This window comes from Somniosus microcephalus, chromosome 3 (assembly GCF_052327205.1).
Source record: "Somniosus microcephalus isolate GS21.2 chromosome 3, FLI_Smic_1.0, whole genome shotgun sequence".
Classification (NCBI taxonomy): Eukaryota; Metazoa; Chordata; class Chondrichthyes; order Squaliformes; family Somniosidae; genus Somniosus; species Somniosus microcephalus.
The window spans coordinates 278,934,995-278,950,051 of NC_140989.1; the positions used below are offsets into that span (position 1 = coordinate 278,934,995).

Here is a 15,057-nt window from a genome sequence, read left to right on the forward strand (position 1 = left end):
AACAAAAGTGGCAGTCAGAGAAATCAATGGTTTAAATCAAACGTGGCCACAGTAAATAATAATTCTAATAGGTCTAAGAGCATTCAAAAAACAAGCCTGAAGGCTTTGTGTCTTAATGTGAGGAGCATTTGTAATAAGGTGGATGAATTGGCTGCGCAAATAGAGGTAAACGAATATGATTTGGTTGGGATTATGGAAACGTGGCTCAAGGATGGCCAAGACTGGGAACTCAACATCCAGGGGTATTCGATATTCAGGAAAGATAGGCAAAAAGGAAAGGGAGGTGGGGTAGCATTACTGGTTAAAGAAGGTATTAATACAATTGTAATGAAGGATATTAGCTCTGATGATGTGGCATCTGTATGGGTCGAATTGAGAAATACTAAGGGGAAAAAAACATTAGTGGGAGTGGTATATAGACCTCCAAACAGTAAGGCGGAGGTTGGGGATGGGATTAAAAGGGAAATTAAAGAAGCGTGCAATAAGGGCACAGCAGTCATCATGGGTGACTTTAATCTACATACTAATTTGGTTGGCCCAATCTATAACAATACTGTGGAGGAGGAATTCCTGGAGTGTTTACGGGATGGTTTCCTGGACCAATATGTCGAGGAACCAACCAGAGATCAGGCCATCTTAGACTGGGTATTATGTAACGAGAAAGGATTAATTAGAAATCTTGTTGTACGAGGCCCCTTGGGTCAGAGCGATCATAATATGATCGAATTCTTCATTAAGATGGAGAATGAAGTAGTTGACTCAGAGACAAGGGTCTTCAATTTAAATAAAGGAAACTACGATGGTCTGAGGGGTGAGTTGGGTAGGATTGATTGGGGAATGGCACTCAAAGGGTTGACGGTGGATAGGCAATGGCAAACGCTCAAAGACCGAATGGATGAGCTACAGAATTTGTTCATCCCAGTTTGGCATAAAAATAAAACAAAAAAGGTGACTCAACCGTGGCTAACAAGGGAAATTAGGGACAGCATAAGATCCAAGGAGAGGACACATAAATTGGCTAGAAAAAGCAATAATCCTTAGGATTGGGAGCAGTTTAGGAGTCAACAAAGGAGGACAAAGGGATTAATTAAGAAAGGGAAAATAGAATATGAGAGTAAGCTTTCAGGGAACATAAAAACTGACTGTAAAAGCTTTTATAGATATGTGAAGAGAAAATGATTGGTGAAGTCAAGCGTAGGTCCCTTACAGTCAGAATCAGGGGAATTTATAATGGGAAACAAGGAAATGGCTGACCAACTAAATACATACTTTGGTTCTGTCTTCACAAAGGAGGACACAAATAACCTCCCAGAGATGCCGGGGAACATAGCGTCTGATGAAAGGGAGGAACTGAAAGAAATCAGTACTTGTAGGGAAATGGTGTTAGGAAAATTGATGGGACTGAAGGCCGATAAATTCCCAGGGCCTGATGGTCTACATCCCAGGGTACTTAATGAAGTGGCCCGAGAGATAGTAGATGCATTGCTGGTCATCTTCCAGAACTCGATAGACTCTGGAACAGTACCCATGGATTGGAGGGTAGCTAATGTTACCCCGCTATTCAAAAAAGGTGGTAGAGAAAGAGCGGGGAATTATAAGCCTGACATCAGTAGTGGGGAAAATGCTAGAGTCTATTATAAAAGATGTAATAGCAGAGCACTTAGAAAGCAGTGACAGGATTGGACAAAGTCAACATGGATTTACAAAAGGTAAATCATGCTTGACTAATCTACTGGAATTTTTTGAGGATGTAGCTGGTAAAATAGATAAGGGAGAACCAGTGGATGTGGTGTATTTGGACTTTCAGAAGGCTTTCGATAAGGTCCCACATAAGAGATTAGCGTGCAAAATTAAGGCACATGGGATTGGGGGCAAGGTATTTACTTGGATAGAGAACTGGTTGGCGGACAGAAAGCAGAGTTGGAATAAACGGGTCGTTTTCTGAGTGGCAGGCAGTGACTAGTGGGGTACCGCAGGGATCGGCCCTAGGACCCCAGCTGTTCACAATATATATTAATGATCTGGACGGGGGAATTGGATGTAATGCCTCCAAATTTGCAGACGACACAAAGCTGGGTGGGAGGGTAAGCTGTGAGGAGGATGTCGTGAAACTCCAGTACGATTTGGACAGGTTGGGTGATTGGGCAGAAACATGGCAAATGCACTATAATGTGGATAAATGTGAGGTTATCCACTTTGGTGGCAAAAACAGGAAGGCAGATTATTATTTGAATGGCAATAGATTGGGAGAAGGGGAAGTGCAAAGAGACCTGGGTGTCCTTGTGCACCAGTCGCTGAAGGTAAGCATGCAGGTGCAGCAGGCGGTTAAGAAGGCAAATGGTATGTTGGCCTTCGTAGCAAGAGGGTTCGAGTACAGGAACAAGGATGTCTTGCTACAGTTGTACAGGGCCTTGGTGAGACTGCCCCTTGAGTATTGTGTGCAGTTTTGGTCACCTTACCCGAGGAAGGACGTTCTTGCCATGGAGGGAGTGCAGCGAAGATTCACCAGGCTGATACCTGGGATGGCAGGAATGACGTATGAGGAGAGATTGTGTCGATTGGGCTTATACTCACTGGAGTTTAGAAGATTGAGAGGGGATCTCATCGAAGCCTATAAAATTCTGTCAGGTCTAGACAGACTAGATGAAGGAAGGGTGTTTCTGATGGCCGGGGAGTCCAGAACCAGGGGTCATAGTCTAAGGATAAGGGGTAAGCCATTTAGGACTGAGATGAGGAGGAATTTCTTAACCCAGAGAGTGGTGAACCTGTGGAATTCTCTGCCACAGAGGGTGGTGGAGGCCAGTTCATTAAATATATTCAAGAAAGAGTTGGATATATTTCTTGAGGCTAAAGGGATCAAGGGATATGGGGAGAAGGCAGGGACAGGGTACTGAATTTGGATGATCAGCCATGATCTCATTGAATGGCGGAGAAGGCTCGAAGGGCCAAATGGCCGACTCCTGCTCCTATCTTCTATGTTTCTGTATGCTCAAGTCGTGGAGTAAGGCTCTGACTTTCTGACTGAGGTGTGAGTGCTGACACTTAATATATGTTTTTTAAGATGTTTTTTCAATTTTGATTACTTTATAGAAAAATATAACCTAATGATATATATGGAGATTGTGTTAATAGTTCAATTTTTAAATCAATTTTCAAGTAAATCTCAAAGTATCGGTACCATTTGCTGGTTTCATTAAAAACCCACCAAAGTTTGAGACCGTTATGTTTTGCTAGCTAATGTGATTGTCCCTACGAAGTTATTTTATACCCTCTTTCGATTCTTAAAAGTTTTAATGAAGCCTGAAAGATTTAGTGCTTAAACTTAAAACTGGGCAGGGGAAGAGACCAGAGGAATATATTCCACAAAGTTGAAGGATAACACTGGAGCAGAACTTTGTAATATTACAGGAGGTAGACTCTTGCATACAAAGTCTGCTTCTAAATCTCCAAGAGTTGTGAAGTATAAAAATTGACTCAAACATTGTAACATTCATGACTTTTGGTCATTTGAGTGGAATATACCGTCCCTCTAAAAGGTTGTGAACTTCTCCTTTTACTACCCCAGTTTACTTTTACTGTGGTATGTTGCCATTTAAAAGGTCTTGTTAGAATATGCTTTTTAAACTGTTCTTGATTTTCTGTTTTTGTAAGCTCCCAATGTTGTGGTTTGCTGCCATCTTTAAAGGGGTGATGGTGACTATGAAGATGTGTTGTCGTGTGTGTACATAAGGAAGCATGGGCATGATCAGTAACATGCTGACACCATCTCGCATGTCTCCACAGATGTATTTTTATAGTCTGATCTTAAAAATATGAGAACTATTTGGTCAAACTTTGCACTTTTGCAGATAGCATCAGTTGCAGTGCAAATTTGATATACAGAGTTTATGAAACTATTTGCAGAAACTGTCCTATACCTGTTAACTTCAAATGTTGCAATGTCTGCTCTGCTCCACTCTAGAATCCCCCTGAAGGGCAAAGATAATCAAGTTTATTTTCTCTCCTACCAACTCAACTGTCTTCCTAAAGCCTTCTTCCTTGCCTCCTCCACCCAATAGGTGTGAGGAACTGATGGATTGCTTTGTCACCAAGACTGAGACCATTAGTTCAGCCCCCCCCCCCCCCCCCACCCCCCCAAAACCCTTCCTGTTGCCCACCAAGCTAAACTTCTCCCCAGGTTACCATCTACCCTAGGCTTGAACCCTTGACTTTCTCTAGCTTCTCTCCCATCCCACCTCATGCCCTTCCTGAGCTCATCTCGTCCATGAGACCCACCTCCATTGCCACTAAACTGCTGACCACCCAACATTCCTCAGGGACCTAAACTATCTGACGTAAACTGTGTTCTGTCCTTGGGTACTGCCCCCTTCCTTTTCAAATCTGTCATTATCACCTGACCACTCAAAACAAACCCACTTCTGAGCACACTTTGCAAAGTTACCACCCCATCTCCAGCCTCCATAGAAACATAGAAGATAGGAGCAGGAGTAGCCCATTCAGCCCCTCGAGCCTACTCCGCCATTCAATGCGATCATGGCTGATCATCCAATTTCAGTACCCGGTCCCTGCCTTCTCCCCATACCCCTGGATCCCTTTAGCCTTAAGAAATATATCCAACTCCTTCTTGAATATATTTACTGAATTGGCTTCTACTGCTTTCTGTGGTAGAGAATTCCACAGGTTCACCACTCTCTGGGTGAAGAAATTCCTCCTCATTTCTGTCCTAAATGGTCTACCCCTTATCCTTAGACTGTGACCCCTGGTTCTGGACTCCCCGACCATCGGGAACATCCTTCCTGCATCCAGTCTGTCCAGTCCTGTCAGAATTTTATAAGTTTCAATGCGATCCCCTCTCATTCTTCTAAACTCCAGTGCGTACAAGCCCAATCGTCCCAATCTCTCCTCATACGTCATTCCTGCCATCCCAGGTATCAGCCTGGTGAATCTTCGCTGAACTCCTTCCATGGCAAGAACATCCTTCCTCGGATAAGGCGACCAAAACTGCACACAATACTCAAGATGTAGTCTCACCAAGGCCCTGTACAACTGCAGCAAGACATCCTTGTTCCTGTACTCAAACCCCCTTGATACGAAGGCCAACATACCATTTGCCTTCTTAACCGCCTGCTGCACCTGCATGCTTACCTTCAGCGACTGGTGCACAAGGACACCCAGGTCTCGTTGCACTTCTCCTTCTCCCAATCCATTGCCATTCAGATAATAATCTGCCTTCCTGTTTTTGCCACCCAAGTGGATAACCTCACATTTATCCACATTATATTGCATCTGCCATGCTTTTGCCCAATCACCCAACCTGTCCAAATCATCCTGGAGTTTCTCAGCATCCTCCTCACAGCACACACGCCCACCCAGCTTTGTGTCATCTACAAATTTGGAGATATTGCATCTAGTTCCCTTGTCTAGATCATTAATATATATAGTGAATAGCTGGGGTCCAAGGACCGATCCCTGCGGTACCCCACTAGTCACTGCCTGCCACTCGGAAAAAGACCCGTTTATTCCAAATCTTTGCTTTCTGTCTGCCAACCAGTTCTCTATCCAAGTCAATACCTTGCCCCCAATCCCATGTGCCTTAACTTTACACGCTAATCTTTTATGCGGGACTTTATCGAAAGCCTTCTGAAAGTCCAAATACACCACATCCACTGGTTCTCCCTTATCTATTTTACCAGTTACATCCTCAAAAAATTCCAGTAAATTAGTCAAGCACGATTTACCTTTTGTAAATCCATGTTGACTTTGTCCGATCCTGTCACTGTTTTCCAAGTGCTCTGCTATTACATCTTTTATAATGGGCTCTAGCATTTTCCCCACTACCGATATCAGACGTACTATAACTTCCTGTTTTCTCTCTACCACCTTTTTTAAATAGTGGGGTTACATTAGCTACCCTCCAATCCATGGGTACTGTTCCAGATTCCATCGAATGTTGGAAGATGATCAGCAATGCATCTACTATTTCTAGGGCCACTTCCTTAAGTACCCTCGGATGTAGATTATCAGGCCCTGGGGATTTATCCGCCTTCAATCCCATCAATTTTCCCAACACCATTTCCCTACAAATACTGATTTCTTTCAGTTCCTCCCTTTCATCAGCCCCTATTTTCCCTGACATCTCTGGGAGGTTATTTGTGTCCTCCTTTGTGAAGACAGAACCAAAATATGTATTTAATAGGTCTGCCATTTCTTTGTTCCCCATTTATAAATTCCCCTAATTCTGACTGCAAGGGACCTATGCTTGACTTCACCAATCTTTTTCTCTTCACATATCTATAAAAGTTTTTACAGTCAGATTTTATGTTCCCTGCAAGCTTACTCTCATATTCAATTTTCCCCATCTTAATTAATCCCTTTGTTGAATCCTAAACTGCTCCCAATCCTCAGGTTTGCTGCTTTTTCTGGCCAATTTATATGTGCTCTCCTTGGATCTTGTGCTATCTCTAATTTCCCTTGTCAGCCACAGTTGAGTCACCTTTTTTGTTTTATTTTTATGCCAAACTGGGATGAACAAATTCTGTATTTCATCCATGCGGTCTTTGAATGTTTGCCATTGCCTATCCACCGTCAACCCTTTGAGTGACATTCCCCAATCAATCCTACCCAACTCGCGCCTCAGACCATCGTAGTTTCCTTTATTTAAATTCAGGACGCCTCCCCTCCAATGTACTTGAAGGTGTTGTCGCCTTTTAAATCCGTGCCTCTCCTTCCTGCAGCTTTCTTTCAATCTCTCCAATCATGTTTCCGCCACAGGGTCAAATCGGCTCTAACCGAAGTCACAAACCACATTCTCTATCGGGGGGGTGCATTTTAACCCCTAAAAATAGGTGGGTTTGGGTCGGTTGGGATGTTAAATGTTAAAAATCTGAATCCTGACCCCAATCTGGCCACTTCCAGTTTTAATGGAGGTGGGATGGAGGGTGGGCAACCAACCCGCTCCCAGGAGGTGTGTTGGCAACAATGTTCCCTATAATTTTTGGGAGGGTGCTCGACCCCCCCCCCCCCCCCCCAACTCATCTGATTTCCTTCTTGATCTCTTTGCAGCCTTTGTCATGCTCACCCACACCACCCTCCTGTGCCTTTCCTCCATTGTCCAGCTTGGTGGGACTGCCCTTGCTTTGCTCTACTCTTACCTATCTGATTGTAGTCAGATCATCTTCAACAAAGCTTCTCTTCCTACCTCTGCGCCGTTACATTTGGAGACCACCAAGGTTTCATTCTTGGCCCCCTCCTCCTCTTCTACATACTGCCCTCAGCAACATCACCTACAGACATGAGGTCAGCTTCCACATGAACCTTGATGACGCCCTGCTCTACCTCTCCACCACTTTTCTACACCTCTCTACTGCATCTTTGTTGTCTGTAGGTGCTCCACACTCTGGCGATAGACCATTTGGTAGTGATAGCTGAGGGGTGCTACCCATGAAATAATTACCCTTCCTTGACAAGTTACTCTGTACAGGAACGGAGGAGCAAGAGGACTGTTGACAATTCAGCAAACATTTAATTTCTTAAGATCCATTTTACTCATTTGAATGTAAATAAGGACCTGCATTGGGCTCAATACGAGTGAAGGAATCGTTGGACTCCGTGTCTTATTTCCCAACTGAATGGGTGTTTAGAACACGAATGGCTGTGCACAGCAGAAACTTAATATACAGTACTAGAAACTGAGAAAATACAACAAAAACTAGTGAGCTGTCATACTGTTGAAAGTAAACCTTTATGCTCAGGAGCTTCCTACCTGCAGAGGAATCACCCACTAATTGTCGAGGAACAGCACCTCATCTTCCAATTAGGCACTTTACAGCCTTCCGGACTCAATATCAAGTTCAACAACTTCAGATCATAACCTCGGCCCCTATTATATTTTTATATTTTTTTTTTATCCACACTTTTGGTTTGTGACTTTCCCTTTTTTTTTCTCTCTCTCCCACACGGCAGCTGTCTTTCACTCTGCCAGTGATTTCACACTTCCTCTAGAGCCATTGTCTGTTTCTTTACCTGTCCTATTACCATCTCGCCTCACCTTGGATATCTCTTAATGTCTCTTCTTTCATCCCCGCCCCCATTTCCCAGTCCCCAAACTGCCTTTTGTTTCATTTCCTGCCTTTTCACTCAGCTCTGTAGAAGGGTTTCGACCCGAAACATTGACTCTATTTCTCTCTCCATGGATGTTGCCTGGCCTGCTGAGTTTTTCCAGCGTTTTCTGTTATTTCGGATTTCCAGCATCCGCAGTATTTTGCTATCGTTGCAAATTTACTGCCTCATTGTAGTGAGTGTTAATTTCTGGCTCATTGGAAATAACAAAATGGGGTAAAAAGAACAAAGCATGCTTTTATATAGTACCTCGCCACTGAGGATGTCTCAAAACCCTTCACATAATAAATTCTATGGTAATGTTGGTTGAAGGAAGAATGTTGGCCAGGACACCAAGAACTGCACTCTTCATTGAATAATGCTATAGGAAGAAAGGAATCTTAGGATTTTAACATCCACCTGAGCAGGCAGACGGAAACTTTATTTACCGTCTCATCTAAAGTACAGCATCTCTGATAATGTAGCACTGACGTGTCGAACTAGATTATGTGCTCAAATCCTGGATTGGGCTTGAATCCACAGGCCCTGAATTTGCGGTCGAAGGCATACCTCCGGAGTACACCTCTGACCCACGAAATATTTCTGAACTTACTTCCTGGCTCCACAACTACGGGGAGTTCGGGTCCTGGGCCTCCAGGCATATATATGCCTGCGTAAAGGCCCATGGATCCCAGGGATGCAGGCGGTTTGGAAGCGTCCCTGGGATCACGTGGGCCAGATCCTTCAATGAGAAAGGAGGATTCCATTTACGAACGGAATCCTGAAATAATTAAACAATTTAGACAACTGCAATAAAAATAAGTGCTTTCATTTTCAAATTTAATTACAAATCCCTTCAATACAGCAAATACAATTTAAAAAAATTAATTTTTTGAAAAATAATTTTAAACATTTTAATCTAGGCCAAAAATTGCATAAACTAATTTAAGTGTATGTGCATCATTTTTTATTTAAAATTTATATTAACCCATACGCTGGTAAAAGCAGGCCCAACCAGGCATAAGAGTTTCGTGGGCAGTAGTTGGGCAAAAGCCCAACTCTGCGCCAGCGAAAGTGAATTTCTAGTCGGTGCGGTAGGCCCGTCAAGCTGTACCTTGACCAATCACAAGTTCCGGGTTTTTATGCATGCGGAAACCCGGAATTTGCGGGGCCTTTCAGAAGGCTTACGACAGCGTACACTGAGCCATCATCGGGACCAGCAAATTCCGGGCCACAATCTTCTAACCCAGAAGTGAGAGTGGGAAAACCTTTAACAATTCAAATGGTGAGGTATTTTTAACCTGGCATTTAAAATCATAGAAATATAATGAAGGAATCATTACATTTAACTGCCTGTGGACAAAATATAAACTGCTAAAGGTTGGTGGTTGTTCATATACCATTACAAGTGGTCAGTTAAATTAGAGTTGACACATTTAACCTATGCAATCACATTGAATATGTCTAACATATCCTTTATCCGCACTTCCGAAAACCTCTAAAAACCGTAAGTTTTTTCGTGGAGCGTAAGTCGTGCGCACGACATGACCCGAGTGGCGCCAAACATGACAGGAGTGGTCCGGGAGCTCTGCCTTTCTCTGTGAGCAGGGCAGAGGGTCACAGAGTTCCCTCCTGGGTAGGAGATTGCAGGCCGAGCCGGGCAGTGTGAAGGAGGTACCGGGAGAGTGAACCCAACAATACAGCGGCCCGTCCGATAGTCTTTTCTTCCCCCCACCCGCCCCCCCCCCCCCCCCACCCCCGACCTGATTTGCGGGCCAGCTTAGTGTAGGAGTCAGCCGATATCCGGCTTTCCCACAACTGGCGGTGGCAGTCGAGCCCCAGACCCCCGCTAAGTCAAGGAATTCAGATACGGAGCAGGGGGAGCCGGAAACCTCGATTGGCAGGAATCAGCAGCCGTTTTGTTAGGTTTTCTTTCTTCCCCTAGCATTTTTTTAAACCGTCAGGCTGTGGAAAGAGTCTCTGTAGCTTAGCAACAGCTTCAGAGACGCTTCCAAGGCAGGGCCTGAGTGTTTACAAGCTGTTGCTAAGCAACAGTGTTTGTTGTCAGATACGGAGATGAAAACCTTCTGAAATCCGAAAACCGAAACACAGCTGGTCCCAAGGTTTTCGGATAAAGGATAGTCTACCTGTAGTCAGATTAGATTGTGTTTCTGTATGTATGTGGAAAGGTGCCATTTTTGGAGCTGTAACAAAGTGAGCTCTTTCTAAAGTTTGTGCAGCCTTTCTGCTTTTAGGTCAGCCTTTAAGAAACCAAATTTTTTGGTTCTTATGGCTAATAATTTAGAATATTGTTAATGTTCCCCTTACCTTAAACCATAAGTGACAATTCTCAAAATGTTTGTAGCATGGAAATCCTGCTATCTCCGAAGGACAACATATGTATCTGATTCCATAGGTGGATCAAGGGTCTTTGCCAGCTGTTCACTAGTCTGATGTTATGTTAGGAAGCAGTCTTCTTCCTTTCCCCATCTGATTTGAGTGACAGAGGCCATTGGGATGATTCAGGAGATGAAGAGAAGGTTCTTTGCTTTTGTTTCAACTATATGGGAATAATGAATTAACAAGAGGCAACCTCTTGGGTTTCATTGTGCTTTAGTATGATACCTGTGATTGTACAAGGATGTGATGTTAATTGTACTTTGTTTTGTGCTATTACCTGTGCAGTGCAAAGTGTTATTCTGCATATGTATTTGGCATTACTGTCAATAAAAGAGAACTTCAGCGTAAAGATGATGGAGGAAACGGAATCTTGGCATGAACTAGGAAATGAATAGCTAAGATTTTATGATTCTTTTATACTGGCTGTGGTGCCATGTTTTGTGGCCATTATGGCAGCTGAATTCATTTGAGGTTTGCATGGTCTATCTTGTATTTGATGAATCTGGAAAAATTAAAACTTTGTATACTTTATCAGAAATAAGCCAGGATTGACTTGAGTAAAATATGATTTAACATATTTTGGCTTGACGTTATGGATTATAATTTATAACTTATGTTTCAGGTAAAAGCTCAGTTGGATTTGAGAAAGACACCTGTATCGGAGGCAAGGAAAACTCCAGTGACTCAGTCACAAAACCAAACCAGCAACTCTCAGTTCATCCCCATCCACCATCCAGGAGCGTTTCCTCCTCTTCCTAGCCGACCAGGTGAGTGAATTTATATATTTAAATTTGGAAACATTACATGCAAAAACTGACCTTTCAAGCCTCGAAGTGCAGTTATATATGGCACAACATTTTGTTTCTGATTTTGTTTTAAATTGATCCCAAGGGAATGTTGACCATTGGAAACTGATTTGAGGGTGGATTTTTCAATTGGGTGTTGGTCAGTGCTATCTCATTACACACTATTTTTTGGGTGAGAGCTAATGTTCTGACCACATCTGATTTTGCAGAGTTACCTTCATTTACATAGTGTGGTCAAGTTCCCAGTCCAAATCATGCCTGGCTGTAGGAGCTCTGCAGAGGCAGGGTCATGGCAAATCACATGGAAGCAGCCCCTAAACCACTGCTTATATGGATGTGTCTCTTTAAATGCATGTGGCTCTCTTTGGGAATAAAATGATTAATTAAATGGCTGCTAATATTTTTAATGTATATTTCAGCTTTTGCAGAAGTTATTTGGGTAACAAAAATGTCTAGCAAAATCAGTGCCTGGCCCAATAAATGTGAAGACAGGAAAACAAATCTCTGGCCAAGTGATGGAGTGGCAGAACATTCCAACTCTGTTTGGCTGGTGAAGTGGAGCTGGTGCAAAATGAGGTGGTAGCAAGGAGGGTGGTCCTGCTTTCCATTCCAGGGCACCTTCTCCACGGAACAACAAATACAGAATGCCTGGTAGGAGGCAGAGTTTGTTGATGACCATTACTAGGAGTTCTGTGGTGCATGTTAGCTGCAAGTATCTTTACAGCAGATTCCACTGCTCTACCTCTGGCTGTCTGCTGCCCTGGAGCCTGTGTTGCTAGTTTTGCACAGTCATTGGCTGTAAATGTAAATGCTGGTGCAATCTGACTTGTTTTGCATCCCTCCTTCACTCTTCCTCCTTCCTCCAAAAAGCATAAATAAAGGGGATTCCCATTCAGAAATACATTGTCCCAATAGTCTTAATGCTGTGAATGCCCATTTTATATGGCAGGGTAGTTGACCGGGCACTCTTCTGGTGTAAGTGTTGGGAAGTTGCTTGGACGTCCAAATAATTTAATTTGGGCCTAATTTCGACTCCTTCACATTGTCTCCTCCCTATCATCCGTTTCTGACCAGGACATGTCTCTCCTAATCTCTGCCATGCCTATTTAACCCAAATTCCCTCTATCCCTACATGTGCACATTTTAGCATTTGCTCTGGACCTGAGCACATTACTTCTGTCTCACTTTTTTGCTTTCCCCAGCCCCCCTCAGGTCTTTCTCTCCTGTCTCATTCCCTTCATGTCACCCAAACATGCCACCTTTCATTTCTCTCTCCTTGGATACTTTGCCTCCTGAATTCCTATCCCAACCCACCACTACGGGTCTGCCTTCCTGCTCGCCTGTCACCATTCCAGGCTTGTGTAAGCCTATAGCTATCCACTGCGCCTCTTTTTGGATTCTCAAACGGGCCCATTGCTGCCTTCTTGGCAACAGCAACCCTAACTGCCCCATCCCCTCTCGCTAAACTTCCCACCAATGCACCCAACTGGGATCTAACCTCACCAACCTCCTTTCTGTCCCACTCACCCCAACTACCACTGCCCCTTTGGACTTCGCCAGAGAATCAACGATCACTGCCCCCCTCTGCATTTCCCTCCGTTCACTTGTGAACAGGCCCCTGGCAGGCATTCCTGGAGTGTGGTTTTTTAGACCAGTATGTTGAGGAGCCAGCTAGGGAACAGGCTCTCCTAGATTGGGTATTGTGTAATGAGAAGGGGTTAATTAATAATCTTGTGTGGGATCCTTTAGGGAAGAGTGACCATAACATGATAGAATTCTTCATTAAGATGGAAAGTGAAGAAGTCCAATCTGAAACTAGGGTCCTAAATCTAAACAAAGGAAACTACGAAGGTATGAGGAGTGAGTTGGCTATGATAGATTGGGGAGCTTCATTAAAAGACATGACGGTGGATAGGCAATGGCTAACATTTAAGGAATGAATGCATGAATTGCAACAGTTATACGTTCCTTTCCGGCGCAAAAACACAAAAGGAAAAGCGGCCCAAACATGGCTAACAAAAGAAATTAAGGATAGTATTAGATCCAAAGAGCAGTCATATAAAGTTGCCAGAAAAAGTAGCAAGCCTGAGGATTGGGAGCAGTTTAGAGTTCAGCAAAAAGGACCAAGAGATTGATTAAGAGGGGAAAAATAGAGTATGAGAGTAAACTTGCAAGGAACATAAAAGTGGATTGTAAAAACCTCTACAATTATGTAAAAAGAAAAAGATTAGTGAAGACAAATGTAGCTCCCTTACAGTCAGAAACGGGAGAATTTATAATGGGAAACAAGGAAATGGCAGAGCAATTAAACAAATACTTTGGTTCTGTCTTCACAGAAGAGGACACAACTAACTTCCCAGAAATGCTAGGGAACCAAGGGTCTAGTAAGAAGGAGGAATTAAAGGAAATTAGCATTAGTAAAAAACAGTGCTGGAGAAATTAATGGGACTGAAAGCTGATAAATCCCCAGGGCCTGATAATCTGCATCCCAAAGTACTAAAAGAGGTAGCCATGGAAATGGTGGATGCATTGGTTGTCATCTTCCAAAATTCTATAGATTATGCAACAGTTCCTGCAGATTGGAGAGTGGCAAATGTAACCCCACTATTTTAAAAAAAGGAGGGAGAGAAAAAACAGGGAACTGCAGGTTAGCCTAACATTAATAGTAGGGAAAATGCTAGAGTCTATTACTGTATAAAGGATGTGATAACAGGACACTTAGAAAATATCAACAGGATTAGACAAAGTCAACATGGATTTATGAAAGGGAAATCGTGTTTGACACACTTACTGGAGTTTTTTGAGGATGTAACTGGTAGAATAGATAAGGGAGAACCAGTGGATGTGGTGTATTTGGATTTGCAGAAGTGTCTAGAGACATACAGGGTAGGATAAAGAAAAAAAGGGAGGCGTATGACAGATACTGAGGGCTAAATACTCCAGAATCTTTAGAGGAGTACAGAAAGTGCAGGGGTGCAATTAAAAATGATATTAGGAAAGCAAAGAGAGCATGAAAAATTCTTGGCAAGTAAAATCAAGGAAAACCCAAAGATGTTTTATAAATATATTAAGAGTAAGAGGATTACTAAAAAAAAGAGTAGGGCCTATTGGAGAGCATGAGGGTAATCTGTGTGTGGAGGCAGGAGACGTCGGTAGGGTTCTTAATGAATACTTTGCGTCTGTTTTCACAAAGGAGAGGGGCGAAGCAGACATTGCTATTGGGGGGCGGGGGGGGGGAGGGGGAGTGTGAAATATTAGATGAAATAAACATAGTGAGAGGAAGTATTAAGGGGTTTAGCTGCTTTAAAAGTGGATAAATCCCCAGGCTCGGATGAAATGTATCCCAGGCTGTTAAGCGAAGCAAAAGAGGAAATAGCAGAGATCCTGACCATCATTTTTCAATCCTCTCTGACTTCAGTTGTGGTGCCGGAGGACTGCTAATGTGGTACCCTTGTTTAAAAAGGGAGAAACGGATAGACCGAGTAATTACAGGCCGGTCAGCCTAGCCCCGGTGGTGGGAAAATTATTGGAAAGAATTCTGAAGGACAGGATAAATCTTCATTTAGAAAGACACGGATTAATCAAGGATAGTCAGCACGGGTTTGTTAAGGGAAGGTCGTGTTTGACAAACTTGATTGCATTTTTTGAGGAGGTAACAATGAGGGTAGTGCACTTGATGTAGTGTATATGGACTTTAGCAAGGCTTTTGATAAGGCTCCACATGGCAGACTGGTCACGAAGTTAAAAGCCCATG

The 15,057-nt window shown here is 43.2% G+C and overlaps 1 protein-coding gene across 4 annotated transcripts in view; it reads left to right on the plus strand.

The window, feature by feature from the left end:
- The window catches only part of smg7 (SMG7 nonsense mediated mRNA decay factor), a 123,622-nt gene that overhangs the window by 59,540 nt on the left and 49,025 nt on the right, over positions 1-15,057 (plus strand). For all 4 annotated transcript variants that reach the window (XM_085982605.1, XM_085982609.1, XM_085982606.1 and 1 more), the window contains one exon: positions 11,120-11,264. In XM_085982605.1, coding sequence (XP_085838731.1) covers positions 11,120-11,264 — 145 coding nt within the window. The remainder of the gene's footprint in view (positions 1-11,119; positions 11,265-15,057) is intronic.